The sequence below is a fragment of the Alternaria atra genome (genome assembly GCF_907166805.1).
Source record: "Alternaria atra isolate CS162 genome assembly, contig: 21, whole genome shotgun sequence".
NCBI classification, from domain to species: Eukaryota; Fungi; Ascomycota; class Dothideomycetes; order Pleosporales; family Pleosporaceae; genus Alternaria; species Alternaria atra.
Window position 1 is genome coordinate 2,694,624 of NW_025091319.1, and position 23,585 is coordinate 2,718,208.

The 23,585-nt window shown below is 50.3% G+C and overlaps 6 protein-coding genes across 6 annotated transcripts; 3 read left to right on the forward strand and 3 right to left on the reverse strand.

Annotated features, from left to right (window-relative positions):
* Positions 1-3,249: 3,249 nt before the first annotated feature.
* Positions 3,250-4,697, reverse strand: ALTATR162_LOCUS1314 (uncharacterized protein; the record flags this gene model as incomplete). Its single annotated transcript, XM_043308910.1, has 4 exons — positions 3,250-3,279; positions 3,333-3,520; positions 3,583-3,875; positions 3,940-4,697. The coding sequence occupies 4 exons, from the start codon at positions 4,695-4,697 to the stop codon at positions 3,250-3,252; spliced, it is 1,269 nt and encodes a 422-aa protein (XP_043164845.1).
* Positions 4,698-6,567: 1,870 nt separating this feature from the next.
* Positions 6,568-7,422, forward strand: ALTATR162_LOCUS1315 (uncharacterized protein; the record flags this gene model as incomplete). Its single annotated transcript, XM_043308911.1, has 2 exons — positions 6,568-6,741; positions 6,793-7,422. The coding sequence occupies 2 exons, from the start codon at positions 6,568-6,570 to the stop codon at positions 7,420-7,422; spliced, it is 804 nt and encodes a 267-aa protein (XP_043164846.1).
* A 622-nt stretch (positions 7,423-8,044) lies between these two features.
* On the reverse strand, positions 8,045-10,867 carry ALTATR162_LOCUS1316 (uncharacterized protein; the record flags this gene model as incomplete). Its single annotated transcript, XM_043308912.1, has 2 exons — positions 8,045-10,773; positions 10,825-10,867. 2 exons carry the CDS (start codon positions 10,865-10,867, stop codon positions 8,045-8,047), a joined length of 2,772 nt encoding a protein of 923 aa, XP_043164847.1.
* Positions 10,868-15,904: 5,037 nt separating this feature from the next.
* Positions 15,905-17,732, reverse strand: ALTATR162_LOCUS1317 (uncharacterized protein; the record flags this gene model as incomplete). Its single annotated transcript, XM_043308913.1, has 6 exons — positions 15,905-16,652; positions 16,707-16,796; positions 16,847-16,972; positions 17,023-17,129; positions 17,179-17,357; positions 17,408-17,732. 6 exons carry the CDS (start codon positions 17,730-17,732, stop codon positions 15,905-15,907), a joined length of 1,575 nt encoding a protein of 524 aa, XP_043164848.1.
* Positions 17,733-20,977: 3,245 nt separating this feature from the next.
* ALTATR162_LOCUS1318 (uncharacterized protein) lies at positions 20,978-21,553 on the forward strand (the record flags this gene model as incomplete). Its single annotated transcript, XM_043308914.1, has 1 exon — positions 20,978-21,553. One exon carries the CDS (start codon positions 20,978-20,980, stop codon positions 21,551-21,553), a length of 576 nt encoding a protein of 191 aa, XP_043164849.1.
* Positions 21,554-22,251: 698 nt separating this feature from the next.
* ALTATR162_LOCUS1319 (uncharacterized protein) lies at positions 22,252-23,517 on the forward strand (the record flags this gene model as incomplete). The annotated part of the gene is made up of 1 exon (XM_043308915.1): positions 22,252-23,517. The coding sequence occupies one exon, from the start codon at positions 22,252-22,254 to the stop codon at positions 23,515-23,517; it is 1,266 nt and encodes a 421-aa protein (XP_043164850.1).
* Positions 23,518-23,585: the final 68 nt, after the last annotated feature.

Here is a 23,585-nt window from a genome sequence, read left to right on the forward strand (position 1 = left end):
AATAGGTTGTGGTCACCGTGAATACATCACAATGGGTCGTGAAGAAGCCGGTGTGTATGCACAAGGATTGGAGAGAACCGACAGTGCGCTGCACGTCGAGATGGTGAATTGGTAGTAGTTGGGTGGTTGAAAACGAGACGCGGTCCAGTCCGGTGGAATTAGTTGACAGTAGTGCGTAGGCGGCGAATTTGCGATCTGCAGTATCGATAATAGCGACAGTGAAGGCGAGTAGTGCCGAGGATATTGGACAGCGACGTCAGTCAGGTTCGTCTTCCAGGGGGCTAGAGAGTGGAAATAGGGGACGTGAAAGCCGGCTCGTGGAGTGTATGAAGCGAAAGTGTATGTACTATGTTGCCGTAGCGAGTGAGCAACAGTTGGACAAGAAACGAAGGTATGGAATCGACACGACAAGGGACGGCGAAGCGTGAGGTCAGAGGGGGAGCGAGGGAAACAGTGGATATGAAGTTCGCAACATGGGAGGGTTGGTGAGGCCCATGCAGGGGTTGAGGAACGGAACAGGCGGCTGATTGGCTCCGCAGCGCCCGGCCAGTCTAGGCGCTGAAACGGCACGAAGGAAGCTGTCCACTCAGATTGCCGTGCCTGGATGCGCCATGAAACCAAGCCTGCGCTCACCGTCTGTCCACCGCCAACGGGAATGGCCGAGAGGGTTGAGAGAGTGAAAGGATGCGAAGCGATGCCGAGTCCCGGCCTGCTCCACGACGCATGATTCGCTCCGGGATGCCATGCTGGCTTCCAGCTCTTACAGTCGGGCTGAACCCTTCTTTTTGCCATTATCCCATCTCTCATAGTAGACTTATCCCATCTCTCGTAGTAGACTCATCCCATCATTCCTGCTCCGCCACACCCGCTCTCATAACTTCACAAACCACCCGCCTAATCTATTCCTGCCAATACGGTTGCCCGAGCAAGGTCCATCCCAAGACTTGTGCGGCTCCAGAACTCCGGCGCCTAAAGTAGTCTGCTTAAAACAGAACAACAAGCGAGTCAACCTCATCAGCAACCTGGGGAAGATCACTCGCATCGGTATTGGTAAAACGGCTTTCACACGCCTCTCATGCATCTTGACATGTTTGTCAGGCCGCCGAGGCAAAACCCATTCCTTAGTGCCGCCACGCCCTGTCCTGATGAAATCTCCACCTGTACTATGGCGCAAACCGGAGGAGGATGAAGAACCCTGTGAGTCGAGTCGGTCTTTGTCTGTGTCCCTGAGTTTGAGAGTGGAGGGTTCAACCGTCTTGTCGTGTGAGTCGGTTCTCGGGTGAGTCTGACAGGAAAAGCCATGTGAAGTTCATGCGATGACAGTTGAGGTGCCATGTGCTCGACTGCGCCACGCACAAAGAAAACACGTGCACTGCCGCGGCTGCAGCAAAGGCCATTATTGGACCAGATGGTCTCCTAATTGTTTACAATGCCAGGTCTCCCATCGCATCGCTTTATTCAACGTTGTACACTTGTTAATCCACATCACACACACACAATCATGCGGGCCACATCGTTACTGCCACGATTCACCAAGCCCGCAGGCTGTTATCGGAAATGACTTGCAACAATCCTCACTCCACGGTGACTCGCGACTCGCGACTCCCGTCCTTGTCGCGACTCAATTTTGACTCAAGGGAGACCCTACCGTCTTGAGATAAGATTGAAACTCCAAGGCTCCAAGACATCGGTTACCCGGGTCTCGGGATCAGGCCCCTCAACGATGAACTCAAGTTTGCCCAGTGTTTTCTAGGCAATAAAACGAAAAGATTGGCTAATGATCATCACAATCCACCTTACATTATGGTCATGCCATCCTCAGAACATCGCTCACCCTACTGCCAATCTGCCATGTGCATCTCCGACTTGGTGTTGCTTGCATGAGCCCCGCTTGTGTTGGTGCCCCTCTGTGCCTATCGTGTTTCAAACAAGCGATAGCTTCGGGACAGAAGCCTCCTTCCGTCATCGCTCACGGCAACTCGCGATAACGTCGAAACAATGCTTTTACGCCGTGTAGCCATGCGCTGCCCCGCCAGCTGTCAAACAATAGCGCTTGGTAAACGGCGTAACGCCCACCCGTCCAATCCTTCGGGCGCGCATGAACACCATGCTATATCCACAACACACGAGAAGAAACTGCAGTCACAGCTTGTAGGAAGAGTGGAAATTTTCTTCACAGCCTGAAGGAGGCCATCCGTAACAATTTGCAATTACTCAAACCGCCAATGATTCTAGCTGCGTCGATAGCTGCGCGCCTCAGCGCATCGCCTCGCATTCGCTGCAGTTCGCAAAATCCGGTTCCACGCCGTCATGGCACCAAGACAGCTGAAAAGCAAAAGGGTATACTAGAGCCTAGATCCAACTACCACCCGTTCGGTCAAGAGGCAAGATGCTGCTCGAGCCGCTACACAGTCTCATCTCATCTCACACCCATGATACCAAGCATTCTTCACGGCCCGACCAACATTACAGCGGTTCGCACTTTCCCATGAAGCAAGTACAGATCTACTCATCACTGCGCTCCGGTCCCTCCGATCACATCATCGCGCGAGGCCGTTGCCACATTGCTTTTCCTAAACCTCCGTTCCCACAAGCGTACCAATCTATCGTATTCTTCCACCCCACCACATGCATGAAGACCGAAAAACTAAAGTATCGATCGATGGACACCAGGCTTTCCTGCGACCCGAATACGAGCCCACCTTTCAGTCCTCTCACACAATTGGCACTCCTCAAAAGGGCCGATAACATCTACCAACGCATCACAACATCACGATCGATGCTTCCAGAACGCATAAACGTGTACCCTACTACCTGTTTCTTGCCAGTTCCCGTGTCAGAAAAGCTTGTGTTTGAAACGCTTTGATACTTTTGATACATTATGTCATTTCGCTAAATGGTGTAGGTTGGGTTAGGACGCCACAGGCCACAACCATGGATTGGGTACGGGGCGTCTTAACTTGAAACACGATAGCGACAAAACTCATCACATGGGCGCGGTGAAGGGCTTGTTGTTCGTTGGTAGAACAGTCCAGGCTATACAATAACCGTCTTGACTTTTCCCGTGGTGAGATTTTGTCAAGTTTGCGCTCGTATCGTCGTGGTTCGATTGCAATCTCATCCACAATCACATGATTTCCATGCAGGGTACCTAGATAGGCACCAACACCAGATATACTATGTCTTTCTCGCCTACACTTGAATTCGCACGCTCATCTGTCCACACAATTCCCATACTGTATGATAAAATCATGCAACTCCACCAGTGAGTCTGTAGGACTGACCGCCATATAGCGACTCTGCAAGTCACCAGCATGTGCCAACTCAAGTACTTTACACGTAACCCACCACATCTCCAGTCCGTGTCTAATAAATCCCAACGACCTCCTGTGCTCACCCTCGCGTCTTGCGTGCAAAGTATCCCAAAGCTCTTTCCAACGACGCGTTGCATGAAGTAAGTTGTTATATGACGATGATATCAGAAGAGCGGCACGCGATACAAATATGATTGAATGCAGCGCTGTTTAATACCATTAAGTCTGAATAGGGATACGGACGAGGAAGATAGGTAACTTTACTTACCGAATATGCAGATCATGAGATGTCGTAGCTCAAGGACGTTGAGAAGCGAATTCTTTTTCTCCCCTGTCCAATCCTCGCCCATCAAGAAAGCAACCAACTGTTTGATACTTGGTATCTGATTTACTGGACGTAGCGATTCGGTGCATGATCGCTCATAATCTTCCGGCGTCCAAGCATCATAGAGCGCATCGTTGCAAGGAAGCCGCGGATGGATTTCTCCTATTGCCAAATTCGGGAGTAGATTGAAGAAGAAGGTATTCATGTGATCCATGACACACATGAAGTGTACAATTCTAAGGGGAAGTTAGCTGTGTAGTTCTTTGTCATATACTGCAAATAGACCAGTGTTTGATTTACCTCACTCTAGACTCTTCGGCGATGAATGCATTCCACTCAGTTACCTTGTTGTGAGAGCTGTTGGTAGTCATCGGTCTGAGCAACTTGAGTGTCCTTATGGCGACAGTCAGCTCTGGATGCCTTGAGACCCGAACGCGTTGGCGGACTGCTTCACTGTTGAAGCTACTCTGCAAGGCCACAATGAGTAGGGCGGCCTGCACATGTTCCAGTGCGCGATGACCACCAGTACCGAGATCAGGTCTCGCGGCGACTACATCACGTAGTTGTTCGAAGATGAACTCCTCACCCAGATCAAAAAAGGCACGAGAGGATAGTGCACCATCCGTCGGAGAGCAATGAACGGATCCACAAAAGACTACACCAAGCAACAAGGGTAGCGGGGCGTTGTGCATATCGAATGTTGGCCAATGAAGGAGAGGCTGTTGGGGATGGAAGACGGTGAAATAAGCCCAGGCACATTCCTCAAAGTTTTCCGCAGTAAAAACTGTTTTTGCGGCGTTCACAGGAAAGACATCGTTTTGATTCAATCTGACTGTTCGACGTGTTTCGCTGTACGAAAAAAGCCGAGAAGAAAGTTCGTCGACCCTGGATTGGAGAATGGGCGCTGTCTGAGGTCTTGCAGGTGCCGTTGGTGTAGAAGCACAGATGTCTGTGCCCGTGTCCATGAAGAGATCCGAGAAGATACCGAAGAGTGCCATGTCGCCTTCGAATAGCTGACTATTCGCATCGTGGTTCGCCTGGTTACTGGAAGGCTGCATGGGTGTTCGTTCATCAGCGAAAGCATTGAGGATCGAGTCGCGCTGAGGATCTGTATAACGATACAGAAATTTGATCGGGTACAGAGGGATACCCTGACAGCCTTTTACTATTATCGTGGTGTCACGATCCACATCACTAGTATTAACTCCACGAGCGAACAAACATGGCGTTTGTGCATACTTCCCAATCTTTGCGGAACGAGGCGGTCGTCCTGGTCTTGCTGAGGCTATCGCATCATGTTCTCCTCTTTGTTGACATGATTTTGAGTGCCTTCTAAGGACATCACTATGCAGGGTTTGATGTCAGGCTGATGATGGCTAACAATCATACATGAGAGACGTACTGGCGAACGAAAGCGCGATTGCAAAAGGCGCAGGAGTTCAAGCGATTACGCGTATCTTACCCGTGTCAGACATCAGATGGCCGAATCCGAGATAGTAAACGTACGACTGGCTTCATGCCGTCGCAAGTGACTGTTGCTTGTGAAGGATTTTTCGCACTTGGGACATTGATGGGATGCACTTTGGGCTCTTGGCCCGGTGCGACTTGACATGAGTTGAGTCTTCGTTGCGGGCACTGCCGTTAAGGTGTGGGCTTTTCAGGGTCGGATGTGGGCTTTTGGCGGTCAGGGGATGTGGGCTTTCCATTCATGTGGGCTTTAAATCGCAACCACCTTACCGTAAAGAGCAAGGCACGTGACATGCTACTCATGCTCCAGCCATTACTACCTTGTGTCAGCGAACAAATTGCGGAAGTGAGCCTTCTTCCTTTTAGTACTATTGAAAACCATGTCGAAGCTCCGTGAGTTCGTAAGTCGCAAAAGTTGCCATGCATCATGTACATGTTCACTTTGTATATCTTGAGTGAACCAGACTGACATTACCCAGCATATATCACAGGACCACGCATCGCACATTCAGTATTCAGAAGCACAACATGCTGTAGTTTCTCCAGTTGTCCTTCTTTATCCGTCAACCTAAGAATCGACCGTCAGCGCAGCGAAACACTCCTCCCATCAACCACTGTCAAACCTAGAGGCGTCGTCGAACATGTTCTGTAAGATGAGCTCTTCGAAGAACTATAATTCCTCCACTAACAGTTGCAGAACAACCGCGGATCAGATACTCAACTGGGCTCGACAAAGCTCTCTCCATCCACTAAGCTTCGGCCTCGCCTGCTGCGCCCTGGAAATGATGCACTGCTCAATGCCTCGCTACGACCAGGACAGACTAGGAATCATCTTTCGCGCATCCCCTCGCCAGGCAGATGTGATGATTGTTGCAGGCACAGTCACCAACAAAATGGCACCCGCTCTTCGGCAATGCTATGATCAAATGCCCGAGCCAAGATGGGTGATCAGCATGGGAAGCTGCGCGAATGGTGGTGGCTACTATCACTACAGCTATAGTGTGGTGAGAGGCGTGGATAGAATTGTTCCTGTCGATATTTATGTTCCAGGCTGTCCCCCGACAACTGAGGCGTTGTTATATGGTATCTTTCAGTTGCAGAAAAAGATCAGGCATACGAAAGTGACAAGGATGTGGTATCGAAAATAGGTGAGCAGCTGTACAATAGAGACACACGGATAGTTTAGGGTCCATAAGATTTGTTGTGATGCGCTTTGCTCTCACTTTGGTGTGCGGCACATTCGGTCGCTCCTTCCCTGTACGTTTGCACGACGGCTGAGACCTCAACACTCACAACACGTTTGAAAGTCTTTACCGTCCTCATTCTACTGTATTCTGTAGACTACTCGCAAATTGTGTTGCATTCATCGTACACTAGTTGTCATCTTTTCGAGGACGCATACAAAGTCGACACCAGAGGCACCAAGGAGCTTCGCGAGGACTGAGAGTAAGATCTACAAAGATGCACTTCTACAAGCCCACGAAGCCCGAGATACTAGATGATTATTTCAACCTGGTTTTGAATCTGTACGCTACAGCATTAGACGTCAAGAAGGCTTCCTGCATACGAGCGCTACTATATCACCCGGATAAGAAGGCGCCAGGCAAGACGATAGACGCTGTCGAGTTTAGACGGGTACATGTACCTGCCAATAGAGCCCTCCAAAGATGAACTGACGAATTATAGGTACGCGAAGCGTTCGACGTACTTACAGATTGCACGACACGATGTGAATACAATACACGTTACGAGGAAGTGCGAGAGGAATGGAAAGAGTACCATAGAGATCTTGCCGAGTATGCGCGCCAAGAAGAGCAAGAACGTCTCGAGGCGGAGAAGGAACGAGCGTGCATACTGGAGGAAAAGCAACGACTTGCAGAAGAGAAACAACGCGGAGCAGAGGAAGAAGCCTGCGCCAAAACGGGGCGTGCTGCCCGACTAGAGAAGGAAAGAGTCGCGGAAGAGCAGTCACGTCGAGCAGCAGAACGAGCCCATAAAGAACGAGACAAGGCAGCTGAAGAGCACCTCCGCCAATGGAAAGAAGAACAAGAAGTCAAAGAGAAGCAGCGTCGCGAACAGCGCCAAAAAGAGGCTGAAGCACGGGAAGCGCGAGTCAGAGAGCAGTATCGCGCTGAACAAGAGAGAAAAGCCCAGGAATACCTCGCTGCATTAAAAGCGCAAGAAGAACTAGCAGCGCAGAAAGCGCGGCAAAAGGAGGAGATTATGGTCCAAGACTACTTACAACAGTTCTTCAGCGGTACCGCAGATGCAGAAGCTCTGCGCCTACAACGCCGTGTCCGCTTAGCCCATATGTAGGCTCGCCAGCTGCGTGCGACTGCCAGGTCTGCTTCGGACTCTATACCCGATACCCAGGTCGAGGTCGTGGAACTGGCTTGGCATCGAATCGACGGTACTGCAATATGCGACTTTTGCGATAACCCAGCCAAGCTGTGTTTCTTCTCTTGTCCGTTAGGAGTTGTGATGGTGTATAGAGAGGTCATTGGACAGCGCAAAGGGGGCGAGAAGAAAGGAAAAGGAAAGGGGAAAGGCAAGAAATAGAAATCGCAAGACCCAGGAGAAGACCGAGAGTGCACAGCATGAAGATGCTATGCATAGGTACAAGACGAGCAATGGAAGATAATGATCTCAGAGTTCAGTAATGATATACGATATCTGATAAAGGGTCTACACTTACAACAACACGAAGTCAATAATAAGCCACCCAATTATACCAGTCAGAAACCCTAGTGTGCCGTGACTGTCGTAAACAAGATATAAAGTCCCATCCCAACACCGGGGTATCTTTGAAGAATGAACTTTTCCCCATGCCAAATAAAAAAACACCTTGTATCCCATCTCGCCTGTCCAAATGTCCCTAATAAAACATACCTAAAGAAGAAGAAAGAGAGGGCAAAGGGGAAGGGAGGTAGAAGGAGTTCTAACCAGTCCACCCCATATCCCCACCTTGCTGCCCACCAGGTTGTCCCATCCTCTGGGCCTGCTGCTGTGCTTGGCGCATCATCATCATCTGGTTCATCTGCTGCTGGTTCATGCCCTGCATTCCTTGCATACCCTGCATACCACCATTCATCTGTCCACCCTGCATGCCTCCCATGCCACCGTTCATCTGTCCCATCTGTGCCATGTTCATGCCCTGGCCCATGTTGCCCATGTTACCCATGTTCATGCCCTGCATACCACCGCCTTGCATGTTGTTCATGGCGTTTATATTGCCCATCATACCCTGGGGTAGTTGACCGCCGCTCGCCATGGCTTGTTGACGCATTTGCAGAAGTCGAGATTGATTTGCGGCTTGTTGGCGTTGTTGCTGGAGCATTTGCTGGTATTGTTGCATTTGCATAGGGTTGGTCGGGTTGCCGTTTTGCATGCCGTTCATTTGGCCGCCGTTCATCTGGTTGCCCATGCCATTCTGCATGTTTTGTGCCATTGCCATTTGTTGCTGTTCACGCGCCTCCCGTTGCTTGATTTGAATCTCCATTTGATGGATCTGTTGCATGACTTGCGGAGGAATGTTTTGGCCGTAATTCTGCATGACCGTCTGCTTGTGTTGTTGATACCGCTGCCGCATCTGCTGGAGATTGAGGTTAGCAAAGGTAATGCCTTGTGAAGGCATACTGTTTTGCTGCATGCCTCCCTGAGGTGACATATTCTGCAAGGCGATCTGCTGTTGATTTTGCTGCTGCTGTTTTAATTGGTTGAAATAGTGCTGTGCCAGTTGATTGCGGTATGCTTGCGGATTTTGACCTTGAGGCACTCCTTGTTGCGAAATATGCTGGGCGGCCTTTTGGAATGCCATTTGTTGCATTTGTTGCATTTGTTGCTGTGGATTACCTGGTGATGCTCCTTGTTGCTGCAGTTGTTGCATGCGCATTTGCTGCTGCAAGCGCTGCTGTTGAATCTGTTGCATCTGTTCAGGCGTCATATTCTGGCCAGGCTGAGGAGTCTGTATCATCATTGGTGTCTGCCCTTGCATCATGGATGGACTACCCTGGTTCATGCGACTAGGCGTAGGAGTCATGTTACGATTCGGCATCGAGGCGTTCATTACGGGGGTGCCTTGCACCATGTGCGGTGTGCCTGTGCGGCTCAGATTTTGCTGCTGGCTGACGGAGCGGATCATATTCTGATGATTGGAGACAGCAGACGGCGGGCGAGCAGGACTGTTGATGGCTTGGTTCGAAGCTGTTGGAACCATTGGGGTGCCGCCCAAATGTTGCGCAGACTGCCCACCAACCAACGGTGATGCTGCAGCGGCAGCCATGGGCGTCTGCTGTCGTATGGTAGGTGAAAACTGAGACTGCGTAGTCGATTGAGGTGTCTGCGTGACCTGTATCGCTGCCGCGTTCGACATCTGGTGCTGTGCTGCTGCAGCGGCTCGCGCGGCCTCGTTCTGCTGCTGGTTTTGCTGTAGTTGCGCCTGATGCGCTTGCTGGCGAAGGGCCTGTTGCTGTTGTTGACGCTCGGCAAGTTCGGCCTGCTGTCTGTTCTCCATCTCCCTCTTTCTCTGGATCTCGGCTTCCATCTGCGCTGCACGCTTGGCCTGAGCAATTCGGGCATCTTCTTCTTTCTTCCTCCGGTCGGCTTCCTCGTGGTTTGCACGGATATTAGCAATAGTCTTGAAGCGAGCAAAGGTCTGGGAATTCGCAGCGGCGCGCACAGCGTTGTCATCGTTGCCTGTGGCGGTGGCCGTCATGATGCTCTGGAACTCGTCGCCTGCCAACATGAAGCGCTGCATGTTCTGGGCTTCGGCCTCGTCGGCAGCCAACTCGGCGGTAGTCCTCTTGCGAGTCTTGCGTGGTGGAGCGGGGTTCTTATTGTTCGGGTGTGTGATGGCATCCATAAGCGCGAGCGATTGGCCGAAGCTCTTGGTAGGCTCCAAGTAGAGGGGTGGGCATGTAGCATTCAAGAACTCAGCCTCGAACTCGTGCACGTTGCTGTCGTCGAGGACCATCTTCTGGCGCTTCGGACTGGGCCCGTTGGGGAAGGTGGGCGTCGAGGGTACTGCCGTCATTGGCGTGGGCGGCATGCCTCCAGCTCTGCCCTGAGCCTGCATTCTTTTGAGGGTGGCCATGTCTGGGATGGGCGTGGTGGCCAGAAGCTGCATGTCGGCCAACTGCGACTGCGTGGTTGGAAAGAGTACTACTGTCCTGACCTTGCCAATACCAGGTTGCTTGCCCAAGGCCCCGTTTTGGCCAGGAGCAGGCATGTTCTCCTTGTCTTCCTTGGTCTCTCCGTCCTTGCTCGGTGCATTGGGCTGGCCAGGCTTCGAATCGGGCTTGTTGACGGGGAATGGCGCGAACGGGGAGGGCGTTATAAAATTGTTGTAGTTGTGAATGGAGAAGGCGCTCGTGCCGGCCTCGCCAGTGCTGTTGGTATCATCTTTGGGCTTCACACCGGCTGAGCGGTAGTCGTGAACTTCAACGATGAGGCAATTGTCGTACCAAGGCGTGTTGAACTCGTAGAGCTCCTCGACCATGTTGTGAGGCACCTCCTTGTCCTTGATGGCCTGGAGAAGCTCGCGCATAGGAGAGGCATAGGACAGCGTCTCCTGCGAGTCGTTCAAGCGGAAGTGCTTGGGATGCAGGTACACGCGGAGGGATGGCGGCTTTCCCTTGTGCCTGGCCAGGATGTCTTGCTGCGTGTAGACTGCGCGACATGTTAGCGAATGCGCCTTATATGCTGTATTTGACGGCATACCATATTTCCTGGCATCTTCCTGCTTCGCGCCCTCGTCCTCCATGGTGGACTGGCGGGTCATGGTGCGCGCGACTCCAGGGCGTTGTGACTCCCGGCGCAATCGGGGAGGCTGCGACGGGCGGGCAACTGCGACTGGGCCTGACATGATGGTGGTGACGGAGCTCAAGCTCGTGAATTCACAGTGGGGCGGCGGTGGGACGGACTTTCCGCCTGAGGAGCCACAGCCGACAGCGGTGTGGCTTGTAGTTGCTGGAACGAGGGCAGGCGCAAAGATGCGCACGATGCCCAAGGTGCTGCTGGCAGTGCGCGAGGGATACTAGACTCGAGAGAGGTTGGGCGTCTTACTGGATATGTCTCGACGCGTGAAGATGGACGACGTGATGTTTGCTGATCCGAGCTGATGCGCCACTGCCTCCCCGTACGCCAAGGAACCCTGTCCTGTTTCATCATAGCTCACGTGACTATCACTTCCCCACGACTTTCCACATGACGTTCTTCATCTACAGGTCACATTCTTCTCCCCTGCAAATTCAACCTACTTTTCGCGTTCAGGGCCATTACCAGAGACTCACTCTTCTGGGTCATACCAACCTTCGCCATCTGACACTGACACCGATACCACATAGCTAGAACGAGTCATTCATTTCTGTGTGAGATCCCAACTCAGCTTTTAGTACGCTTCCTGGCACCAATCTGCAAACGCAGCTTGAGAATGCCGATGGTCTCGCTAGAACACGTCGTCCCGGGAGAAGATGAGATCTTCCAGGTTCCTAATTTCCAGGGTAGCGGGCGAATTGGGCTGTCGGTCTTTAATAACTTCTACTAAGGCATACATGGATCTAAACGCATAGCAGAGACCTCCATGTTCGATAGTACCAGAACAGTTGATCATGATTGGGAGCCTTATGAGGCGCTGCTTGCAAGATCTGATAGTTGTCGTATGAAACAATTATTTGGGTCGAAACGATGCACCTTAGTGCTGATGCTGCGTCCCGAGAGTGGGAGGAGGATCCGAATTGGTCTGCAAACAGAAGGAAGAAATTAAAGAGACGATACGCAACCAGGCATCAACGTATACCTTCGGAAGAGCCGGAATATCATCACGTGAGAACGTGAGCGCCATCACAACGGTACTGGAAGAACATGTGCTTATTTGTGAAGCGCGGGATCTTCTTCTAGGTATTGTAATACCGACATACTGTTGATGTGGTTCGAAAGTTGTAGTCATACCGCTGCGCGAGTTACAGTAGTCATACTTGAAGAGCGACTTTTGATGGCGAAGTGTCACTGAAGCAAGAACATGTAAACATGACATTGCTAGGACACTATATATGGCAGTATTTCGACCTATACTATATTACATACATCATTAACATTACGCCTCATCATCTACATATCTGGGAGTTTACATACGAGGACCTACATCATCACCACCTACGTCCACGAAGTCATTCGGCACCTCATTCCTCGTTGACCGCTGACCTTCAATCTTCAACGACGAAAGCTCGAAAGCTTTCCTACAATACTCACGGCTGGTATCCCTACTTGTCATGACTTGGACTTGCGCTTGTGGTAAAAACAACGGAAGGAGGGGTGTAGGGGCCAAGCCTGGCGAGAAATGCAACAACGACAAATGTGTCTTTGGGCAAACCCCAGGCTGTTCCGACCATCCTGTTTCAAACCAATGGAAAGCTGATAGCTCTGTCGACAGGGCTACTTCAAATATCCCCGCCGCTTCTAGCAGAGCTACTGCTTCCCGAGGCACCATCCATACTGGTCCTGCGATTTCTGACCATGCTATGGCCTCCCAAAAACCCATCACCAGTTCTAGAGATGGCACAAACTCCAAGACCCATAACTGCGTTATCCACGAAACGTCTTCCACGAAGACTAGTGGTTGGAACCCCTTCTTCCTTAAGAATCCAGTAAGAAAAAGCCTACTTAGTCATCTGGACAAGGAAGAGAAGAAGCAAAGTCCAAACTACAAAGGAAAGAAAACTAGAGTTGGTCTTATGGATCTCCGGGGTATAGAGGGACTCCACAACTAGCGATTTTAGAAGTGCTGAGGAGAAGTAAGGCTGAGAAGGACGGTGTTATCAGAAGTGGATCACATTCATCGAAGTAGAGTACGTAGGTACAGGTCACATAATGGTGTGTCAAGTCAATAGAATTAGTCGAAGCCCGAATGAGCTTTTGTGCGACACTAGATATCTTCCCAGACCTCTGGGTGCGCATTGTGAATGACAACGAGCCGGCAATGACAGCTGAGGCGACAACCTTCACCAAAGTTTGGCAACTTTACTTTCACGAAAGCATGTTTAGCACATTGGTCTACCAAGCTGTGATATCCTCTCCCCTCTTGATGTCATTGAACTAAAATTCGATAAAAAGACGAAGTCTGAGCACTTAGTCCACAGAGCGTAGCCACATCGGCCCACGTGTTACTCGTTATGGATTAGTAAGTCGTAGCGACTCTGAAACGTTTCACTGTGACTGTGTATCACTGATATATTTAGCGGATACTAGACTAAGCAGAGTCTTCATTCCTTTATCACTCACATTTACACTTCCCATTGATATCTCGATAGGTTCTCCTCATTCATATCCATGTTCTACTATCAAGATATTCCGTAAAGGCTACCATGAGAGATAGGGTGTAGGATGCTGAAGAAACATTGCAGAATGCTAAGAGAGTGAAAGAAGTGGAAAGAAAAGAGAAAAATAAAAAATAAAACAAGAGGAAGAAGCGTGTACCAGGCTGGGTCATATTGTGATGGGTAACTGAGGAGAGGAGTGGCAGCAGATGTGCGATAGGGGAAGATGATAGAATGTGTTTGATGCCTCTGCTGTGGAAGAATACTGCGTTGAAGGACTGGAGAGCCCAGTGGGATTGTCGGCAGGCTTGCGATCTTGATGTTCGTATTGTGAGCATGCATTGTGTGACTATCAGAAGTGCATAAACATGACCGTGCAGGCTCTTCTCGGGTATTGTAATGGCTGCCAAAGTGACAATATTCAACTCTGTGTAGTTCTCAGTGTGAGAGCACATGCTATCTTCGGCCTCACATATATTGCGTCTTCTTCGCCTTTCTTCCTATCTCTATACCTTCGATACGCCAACTCCCGCAACTCATCAATACAATAGTCACTGACGGAAATAGCCACGTACCTACCGCCCACAACTAACAAGCCCGGCTCAAGCTATACATACCGAATAACTCATAGCCACATCCACTCACATTCAGCACTAACCTCAACTTCTCAATGGGCTGGTACTGCTGCACCTGCGGCACTCCAAACGCTGGCGATGGCGCATCTGCGAGCAACCCTTCAATCATGATGCCATGCTACCACTGCGTCCATCGCTGCTGCTATAATTGTGGCCTCGGCGCATCAGTGCAAAGTACCCAAACGACGTATCCGCGAGCTATGACTAGAGCACCGACTCGTAAGCCGGGAAAGATCAGAGAGAAGAGCGGGGATAACGATTGCATTGTGATGTAAGAGGAACACAAAGGAAAGGAGAAAATAGATGCTTGGTAGAAGGAGAAGCTGTAGAGCAGGAAAGGAAGAGATTATAGAGAGACGGATGTTTTGGGATAGATACCCGCGACTGCTCTTATGATCTATCGTTAGCTTGACGATAGTGCGAAATGAGTTACTTTTAGGTTCGATAGCATTTGACGACGATGAGAAATGTGACAGATAATTCTATGTGGGAGGCTACTCTTGGAGACCACACGATCAGAGCAAGTCATGAATCACGCTAGCGCAGTCTTCAACTCATGGAACATTGTACGCGTTCACACATGTTCCTAACAGAGTCAGAAATCACCCATTGACGACGCATGCGAAGGTGATCACGGATGAACTTCGACACTAAGCAGTCACGAGGCGCATGGTCTCATAGTGCCTATACCCACCTTGATGTTGACTTATACCCTTGCAGCTCCTACAAACACGCGAAACCATGCACATATCACAACCTCATCAGCCTATACTCGTTTCCTATCGCTAACCGAACGTCTTTCTCCCGTCTTCCACTTTCCAGCATCCTGGTCCTTGGTCCCTGGATCCGCCTCAGCAGACAAATCCGCGACGTTCAACGCCCCAAGACGCGAAACCACAGCGCCGGTACTTCGAGCCTTCCGAACACGCCTGCCCCACACGCCTGGCCCCCCATGCATAAGCGTATGTGCCGGGCCTAGCACGCGAGCCGTTTTGATGCTGCGGAGAGAAAGGGATGGAAGGAGTGGGAAAGGCGCTGTTGGTGGCTTGCTGTGCCGTGTAATGGGATTGCGGCGTAGGTCACAGAGGTGCGCTAGCGGGACATAGTAATGTCGCGTAAGGACATACTCTCAGGGAATTGAGTGACTGTCTTGATGTTCAAAAGGAGAACAAGAAAAAAGTGAATAATGTGAATAAGTTGCTGAAGTTGCACATGGGGTGGTGATCGTGTCGTGAGTCGTGAGTCGTGTGTAGGGATCTACGATCTTTTGTCTGTCAGCAACTTCCATGTTCGCCCCACCCAGCTACTAAAACAGGTCGAAACCGCGCTGTAGGCTGATAGCCCTACCGGAAGTCCAGCCAAACGCAGCTGCAGATCCGCAACACCTACTCTTGACGTATAATGTGTCAGGTTTCAGGATCGCGTTCCTTTCGGAAGGTCAATGTGCCACTCATCGCATGAACGAAAGAAATGGAGCAGTGAACAAGCTTTCAAGGCTGTCTAGAGTATCAGGCGTTTTAGGCTTCCACTGTTCTGGCTGTTTGGCGCGAAATGGCAAGTGAACATTGCAAGGTAGATGTGACATAATCAGGATAGCAGATGAGAAGAAGGTACGCCGTGCCATTGAGGGTATTTCCTATCCAAATCCGAACCAATGAAACTATATAACAATATCTATGAACTGAACATGAGAATGGTAAGGACTGGTAGTGTCATGGCCAAGCCTTGCATGGTGGTATGGAGATACTGGGCCGTGTACCCTTGATATCGATGAGGGTATTAACAAAATGAAAGATCTGGTTCTACCAGACCAGGAACTGGCGTCGAAAGTGATGTTCGGCAGCCATTAGATTATGGTGATGGAAGCTTGCCTGCGAGCTCCACATAGCGCGGCCAAGTATTGGTGAAGATGAGATACTTGATACTGTCAAAAGCGTCATCAAAGACGTCTTCTGTGAAGTCGCTCGGGACAATCGTCCGTGTGCTAGCTGTTGATGAGGATGTAATGCTAGAGTCGATACTCGCTGGTCGGCTCAATGTATCTTCCCATGGGCAGACAACGTTTTCCCTGAAAACTGGCGACTTGACGTCGTCAGGTGTCTGGCTGCGCGGCATGTACGGATCGAACTCTACGTCTGCGAACATGACCTGCAGTGTCTTGAAGATCTTGTATTCGATATTGATTGGTGCTTCCGCGGTGAAGGGATTGACAAGTGTGTAGAAAAGCAAAGACGCTTCGTTAAACATTTGCCGTCGTTGCGCCGTGGTAACAACCTTGAGGCTGCCCCATTTCTTCTTGAAGTTGCGCACTTCGCGGAGAAAAATGCAGTTCTCGGCCGTGAATTCGCGGGCAGCGGCCCAAGCGATGAGGGGTTCAATGCTATGCTGAATAGTGAACTCCAGTGACTGCATCGACGTTTTGGACTTCATCTCTTTGGTGAAGACCACCGTAGTAGATTTTTCTGACATGACTGAGTGGTTGGAGGTGAGCGAGTCAGTTTCGGAAATCGACAATCGTCGGTTCGGGCGGGCCCTCAATGCGTCTCTGAGCGGTATGATGATCAGAACTTGTTGGCAGACTACTAGTGACGGTATAAACCTACAACGTGATGTTAGAGTTGACGAAGACTTGTACCAGATTGACGTTACGTACCACCCAGCTGGTGCGAAGAACTTGTTGATGTTTTGGACTTTGGACATGTCAGAGTACGTGAAGGCGATCCAAAGTGGCGTCCCCGGAAGGCTAACAGCAAAGTCAGCGATGTGAATAGCGTTATAGGCAAACGTACCTACCCTGCAATGATTGCGAGTCTTGTCTGCCAGGCCCAGGAGTGGACGTCCTTGATGTTGCGGATCTTCCACAGTATCCAAGGCCCAACAATCATCGTCCAGAACAGCTGCACAAATATTGAAGGGATCCTGCATTTAAGTCAATGGAAGAGTCCGAAACGTTTGTTTATACCACATACCACTCGCCTCCTCTGCGGCACTCGAGGTAATTGGCAGGAACTCCAAAGAAACCATAGGTATTGTGGAAGCGGCGCGAGCCGAAAAACAACATGATAGCCGGTAGGAACTGTGGCCGTTAGCTGTATACGACTTGATGTATCACAACTGTCACATACCGAAATCACTAGTCCAGTCAAAGTACCAAAGTACACTTTCTTTGCCGCATCAAGATCGCGCCATGCTTCATATAGTCCACGAGGAGTATAAGATATCCGCTTCCTGCGCGCACCCTCCAGGAAGTTGCGCGTCATTCGACACTGGCTTTCATAGGCTGTGAGCACCTTGGCGTTGCAAGCTACGAGGGCTTAGTACACACCAAAAGCTGTATTGGACCACTGAACTTACCCTGGAAGAATGCCATCCCAGACGGAAGGAATACTGACATGATCCAGAACTCGGCTGAACATGGGAAAAGGCCATTCCAAGGGTAAACCAGCAGGACAAGGATGAGATAGATGTGCAGCATAAGAGTTGCTGCGAACACGACCTTGAGATTGCGTATCTGCAGGCAAAAGGCCTCTCTACGCCGATGTAGGAAGAACAGCTCCACACTCAGGATCAGTGTGTACATTATGGCAACGACGACGTAGAAGATACCAAGGGCGTCGGTGTTGGGTTTTGGCGTGCCATCGAGTCTTCGTGGGTGCAAAAGAGGCGCCATGTTGACCATGTTGTGTGGATACCAAACGGATGTGATAGTTTCGATTGACAGTCGATGAGGTATAAGAGTTTGAATGTTAGGCTCCGCCTTTTACTTAACAGAACGAAAGTGGGGACGTGTAGCGGAAGGAATGTAGGCAACGGGTACCGAGAAGACGGGACAGGTCATACAAAGGGCACATAGGCGAAAAGAGCGGCACACGACTGCTATGGAGGACAGGACGACGTAAGAAGTATTAAGACTACCTCGTATATGGGCCGGGTTAGCAAAGGATACAACGGGGTGGGTCTAGCTGCGGCTCAAGGGGCCTGAGCGGCAAGGGATTGCTCGATGTTAGATGGGTCGGATGCTACTGAGCCATCAGCGCTAGTGATTGTTCCTGGTGTGTAACGGGAAGGTAGCGCATCATCTGCAGGGGAAGACGCGTGAACGCCATGGCGGAGAGATGTGTCACGACGACTGCCATGGGAGCACAGGCTACTACCTTGCCAGACTGCGACCGCGGAGAGCAATCTGACGGCCGCCTTCAAACATGCTGGTCGATATGCAGTGCACAGATGCGTGAACGGTAAGAAGACGGTTGGGGATACCGTGGAAGTTGATCATGTTCTGGTTCGTGCTGGATCGCCGCATCCGAGATCAGACATCGGAGGTTTCGGCACGCCAGAACCTCCTAGGATCCCCCAGGAACTGCTCTTCACCACCGCAACACCAAATTCTACATTTTCTCATCTGAATGCGTTTTCAGCGCTACACACATCTAATAGCGTTACATTCCGGCCTCTTCCCGTTGTAGACCCAATCTAAACGGCGTCGCTTTGATAGGGATAGATGGGTGCCGTTGCTGCAGGTACAGTCCTGAGCTCTATCATCCGTAGGGCGCCTTCTAGCGCCGCACATGCCTAACTCTGCGACTATAGCAGTTGGTATATTGACACAACTCGACCTTGTGTACACAGGAATATCCATGCGGTACTGTCGTTTCAGTTTCCTATTGCATCTCTATCCATTGACCGGCAGAAAGTCTGACGTTCATGCGTTCTTTTACCCTACGCAACTTTGAAAACATCACCTTACGTCAGATCATGCCCAAACGTCGTGTTAGTCTCAAAGGTTTCATGTCAGTCTTCTAGAAGGCCACCTGCGCTCCTGTCGTCGATGCATCGAGGTGGCTGTCAAAAGCTGTCGATCGGACACTGCGTCCTCTTTGGGATACTTCCGCGTCCTCTGGCTATGCAACAAGCCGCGGAAACAACTCCAGGCCAAGGAGCGTCGCAAAACTGATCGACCAAGGCCATTTGATGTGGGGAAGCGTGCGGTAAGACAAGCTGCCTGGTGTGGCTGTACCGTGGCGGTAGGATGTTGATGCCTTCCGGCCGTGGATACGTCGCGCCACCACGAAAGAGCTGTGATTCGACGAAGGCGAAGACTGTATCCGTAGTAGCATACCGAGTATGCAATTACAGCTACCTGAATATCGATGCAACACTCGACCGAGTAATGAGCGGCTTCTCCACCCTGATTTCTGCGAACGTGATCAGATACGAGGATGTTGTCGAGAGCTCGCAGATTGTGCAACCCTGAGGTCCAATGACTTCATGTATCAACATAGTTTTGGAGCGTGTTACTCCACATCTTCCTGTGCCTACCCGTGAACCCGGGTTTCTCTACCCTTGGTGTATGACACTGTCAAAGTAACGCGGTAGCACTCTGATGTCGACCTCACCTCATAGCCATCAGGAACAGGCTTGATCGCCAAAACGTAGATGATCCAAGTGGAAACGATACTACATGTACTACGCGCGTTAGGTCAACCTATGTATCTTTGGCCCTAGTCTCCGGACAACGTGCATTCATGTGACAATCAAGTCAAATTCGTTCAGGGCAAGTGGAAGTCCGACATCGTATGTTCCGTTTGAAAGAGACACAGATTTGTAGTGTATTTCAGTGAAGGCACAAGCGGGCGAGGAAGCAAGCTTTTGATGTGCAAAGCTGCTGACGCTAACACAGGAGCAATGCCTTTGGTCGTTCTTCAGACTACATACCGCTGCCTGCTGTTTGCTAGTATCCGCAATAAAGATTTTCGCTAAGATTAATGGTCCTCACTCAGACTGGTCACCAGCTCTTGGTCACCAGCTCTTGGTCACCACCATCGTACAGACGACTGCCTAAAATGCTCTACTGCTATTCAATCTTGTAGACCTAATTGACCTCACTTTGTTACATATATCTAATACGCTTACCCAGCATTTTGTACAAGTTCTTGTATCTTGGTAGCATAACTAAGATACATGCGCCAATAGATCCAGCCTCTACTTTGCTTACTCGATTTTTCCCATGTATCATGATAAAATGTGTTTTCGCTTAGTATGTCGGATGTCTCATGGGACGAGCAGTGCTCCGCAAAATGAGAGACTCAGAGTTACGGTTGTGACTCATAGCGATTTAGAGTTGAGCAGATATCATGAGATTCATGCCTAAGTATAAAATCTTCCGTGTTCACTGCACCCTTATTCGAAAAATCCCAATGTGACAACACTAAAACACAATGCAAGTCATCTGGGCAGTCCTGATACATACAACGAACGACAACATATGCACACCTGACGTCTTCTAATATAACTTCGAAGGCCCCTTCCTGACCACAGTCAAGTGCCAGTCAGGAGACTTCAACCACAATCACACCACTCCTCTCAACCTATAGCCCTGAACCCACCATCATCCTTGACAAACACAGTCCGTCTTGACTATCGTCGCTTTCTGCCAAATCAGCATGAAACTGAACGCCTAGATATATTCCAACGCCGTCTCTCTGCTGAACGACTACTTCGGAATCACAAATGCCCGATTGGATATGACTGCTTTCCCCATGGCATATACGTTCGGCAGCCCGTTATGGGCGCTGGCCAGTCATGCAGGCTTCTCTTGGGCTGACAAACATCTCGATCGTGATTTGCGCCACGTCGAATAGCTTTGTCGGAATCATCGGTGGAAGAGCTATGGGGGGCTTGTCTTCGGCGGGTGGATCTGTCACTATGGGTATGGTTGCTGACGTGTTTGACAAAGATGAACAGCAATATGCCGTCTTGTGGTATTTGCTCCTTTCTTATCTCGGCCCCGCGATTGGAGGTATTTTCGAAGGCCCGCTCGAGCAGTTTCTTGGTTGGCGTTGAAGCCTTTGGGTTCAGCTGGTCCTTGGAGTAGTTACCCAGCTGCTTCACGGGGTGATAGCCAAAGAGACTTGCGCTCCCATCATGCTCGACAGCGCCGCTAAGAAGGAACGAAAGAACGGCAATACCAACACCCGTGAACCCAACGAGGACAAAGAGTGGAGAGAAAGGCTTCACTACAAGGAGATCGCCATCACCATGTTCCGGCCCTATCAGTTGCCCATGATTGAGACCATCGTGCTCTTCCTCGCGCTACTGAGCGGTCTCGTTGACGCGCTCATCTTATCTTTCTTCGGGAGCTATGGTTATGTCTTGGAACAACGGTCCTTCACACCTGTGGAAATCTCCCTCACCCTCATCGCATTAGCCGCCTCATATATCATCGGCTACTTCATCTTCTTCCCCATCATCGCCCGCCATAATGCTCGACGTAGCCAGGGCGAGCAGCTCGCACCCAAGGCACGTCTCAAGCCACTCCTATACCTTGTCACCCTTCTCCCTACTGGACTGCTCATCTGCGCATTTGTCGCAACTGGACCACTACTGCACTGGTTCGATGTTGTCATTAGCTACTGTCCTCATAGGAATCTCAAATTTTGCCATCTACTACGCGTCCGTTCATTATATGGTCGCCGCCTACGGACCACACAGCGCGTCTGAGACTGGCGGTGACAGCTTCATGAGAAATCTTCTCGCGGATTGTTGTGCATTTTATACCAAACCCATGTACGACAATTTGGGTAGCCAGAATTCGTATTTGGTGCTGTTCGGCTTGATAGTGCTATTCTGCGTTCCAGTCTACGTGTTCTACTTCAAGGGTCCAGCAATGCGAGCTAAGAGCAAATTCGCTAGTCAGCTGACGTGAGAGAGCGATGCGTGTGGTGCCCTAGAAATTGAGGAATGCGCGAAATCGCCCTTGGGGGTATTTCGGGAGATTTAATGTCGCCAGAAGTGATTGTTCGTATGAAGTTTCGGTTTAGTTCCTTCTTTGCAGTCATCGTTGTATACAGACATTAGAAGAAGAAAATGCGATAAATGAATTGGCAAATGCTCTCCTCAATATGCCAACTATACATGGGCAAGTGGTATAGTTATTTGGACTGGGCAAACGTGATGGAGATGGGTGAACGTCATGATGTCATAAGCAACGCGATTCAACTGCCGAGCTTCCGGTTGTCGCGATCCCTCACCCTGTTATCTGAATTCCTCCACCATGTCATCGAACGGTAATACAAACTGTATCCTGGAGCAGATCATGCTCGCCTGAAAGCTTAACATGTAGCATCCACCATGTCGAGCCAGCGGCTTTATCTCTAACCCTTTTTCCCGCTACACTCGTCGATTAGCAACACGTTGCGATGGCGTCAGCAAAGCCCAAGGACATTGTAATCGTAGGGGGCTCTTTGGGCGGCCTTTTGACCGGTGTCGCATTGAAGCGCCTTCGCAAAGACCTTAACATTCGCATCTTCGAACGTAATCCGACACCGCTTCTTCAGGATCAGGGTGCTGGTGTGGTGGCTGGACAAGACGTGCAGAAGTTCTTCAAAACGCACGACCGAAGCCAAACTGCATTGACAATTCCAAGTCATCAACGACTTTACCTTGATAAAGGAGGCAAGGTCATAAACCGTCACGATCAAGAGCAGTGCATGACGAGCTGGGATCTGCTGTACCATCTTCTACGAACCAATTACGACGGTACTGAAACCGACTACGCAAAGGCACCCGCAACGGAGGAAGGCGAGGGAAAGACATCGTATGAGTACGGGTGTACGGTAACGAGCGTTGCGGCGCCGAAACCTTCGTCATCCTCGCTACTAGATTTCTCAGAGCCCGTCAAGATCACCGTCCAACACAAATCTGGAGAGACTTTCACGACCGATGCAGACCTTGTCGTCGCAGCCGATGGACCCAGCTCCAAGATACGCGCCGAGTACTTCCCTGATGTGAAGCGAAAGTACGCCGGATACGTAGCATGGCGCGGCACGGTACCCGAAACGCATGTTTCTAAGGCTGCCACCGATGTCTTCGTCGAGAAGTTCCCATTTTACCATACCGAGGGTATTCAGATACTTGCGTATACCATACCGGGAAGAAACGGAACGACCAAACCCGGTGAGCGACTGCTGAACTGGGTCTGGTACGTGAACTACAAGGAAGAGTCACAGGAGCACGTCGAGCTCATGACAGACAATGAGGGAAACAGACATCACATTACACTACCACCAGGTGGAATTAAGGAGGATGTATGGAGACGACAAAAGGATCTAGCTAATGAGATACTTCCACCACAGTTCGCTGAGCTTGTCAACAAGACTGAGGTACCCTTCGTACAAGCCATCACAGACGTTATCGCACCCACTGCTTTGCTAGAGAACGGTAGGGTACTATTACTTGGCGATGCACTGGCAGGCTTTAGACCACACACGGCGGCGAGTACAAATCAGGCTGCTCTGGATGCTATGAAGCTTGCCGGTGCTGTTGAGAAGATCATAGAAGGAAGCGGGATGGAAGTGCTAAAGAATTGGGAAGCAGAGGTAATAGAATATGGTAAAGAGCTGCAAAGCCACGGTGTGCAGATAGGCAATCGGAGTCAGTTCGGTGAGCATCCGATGCAAAGGTAAAGGCAATTCGTAATGTCTACCAAACATCCTAGGCAAAGGTAGCTAGTACCTAATATGGCTCGCCTCTC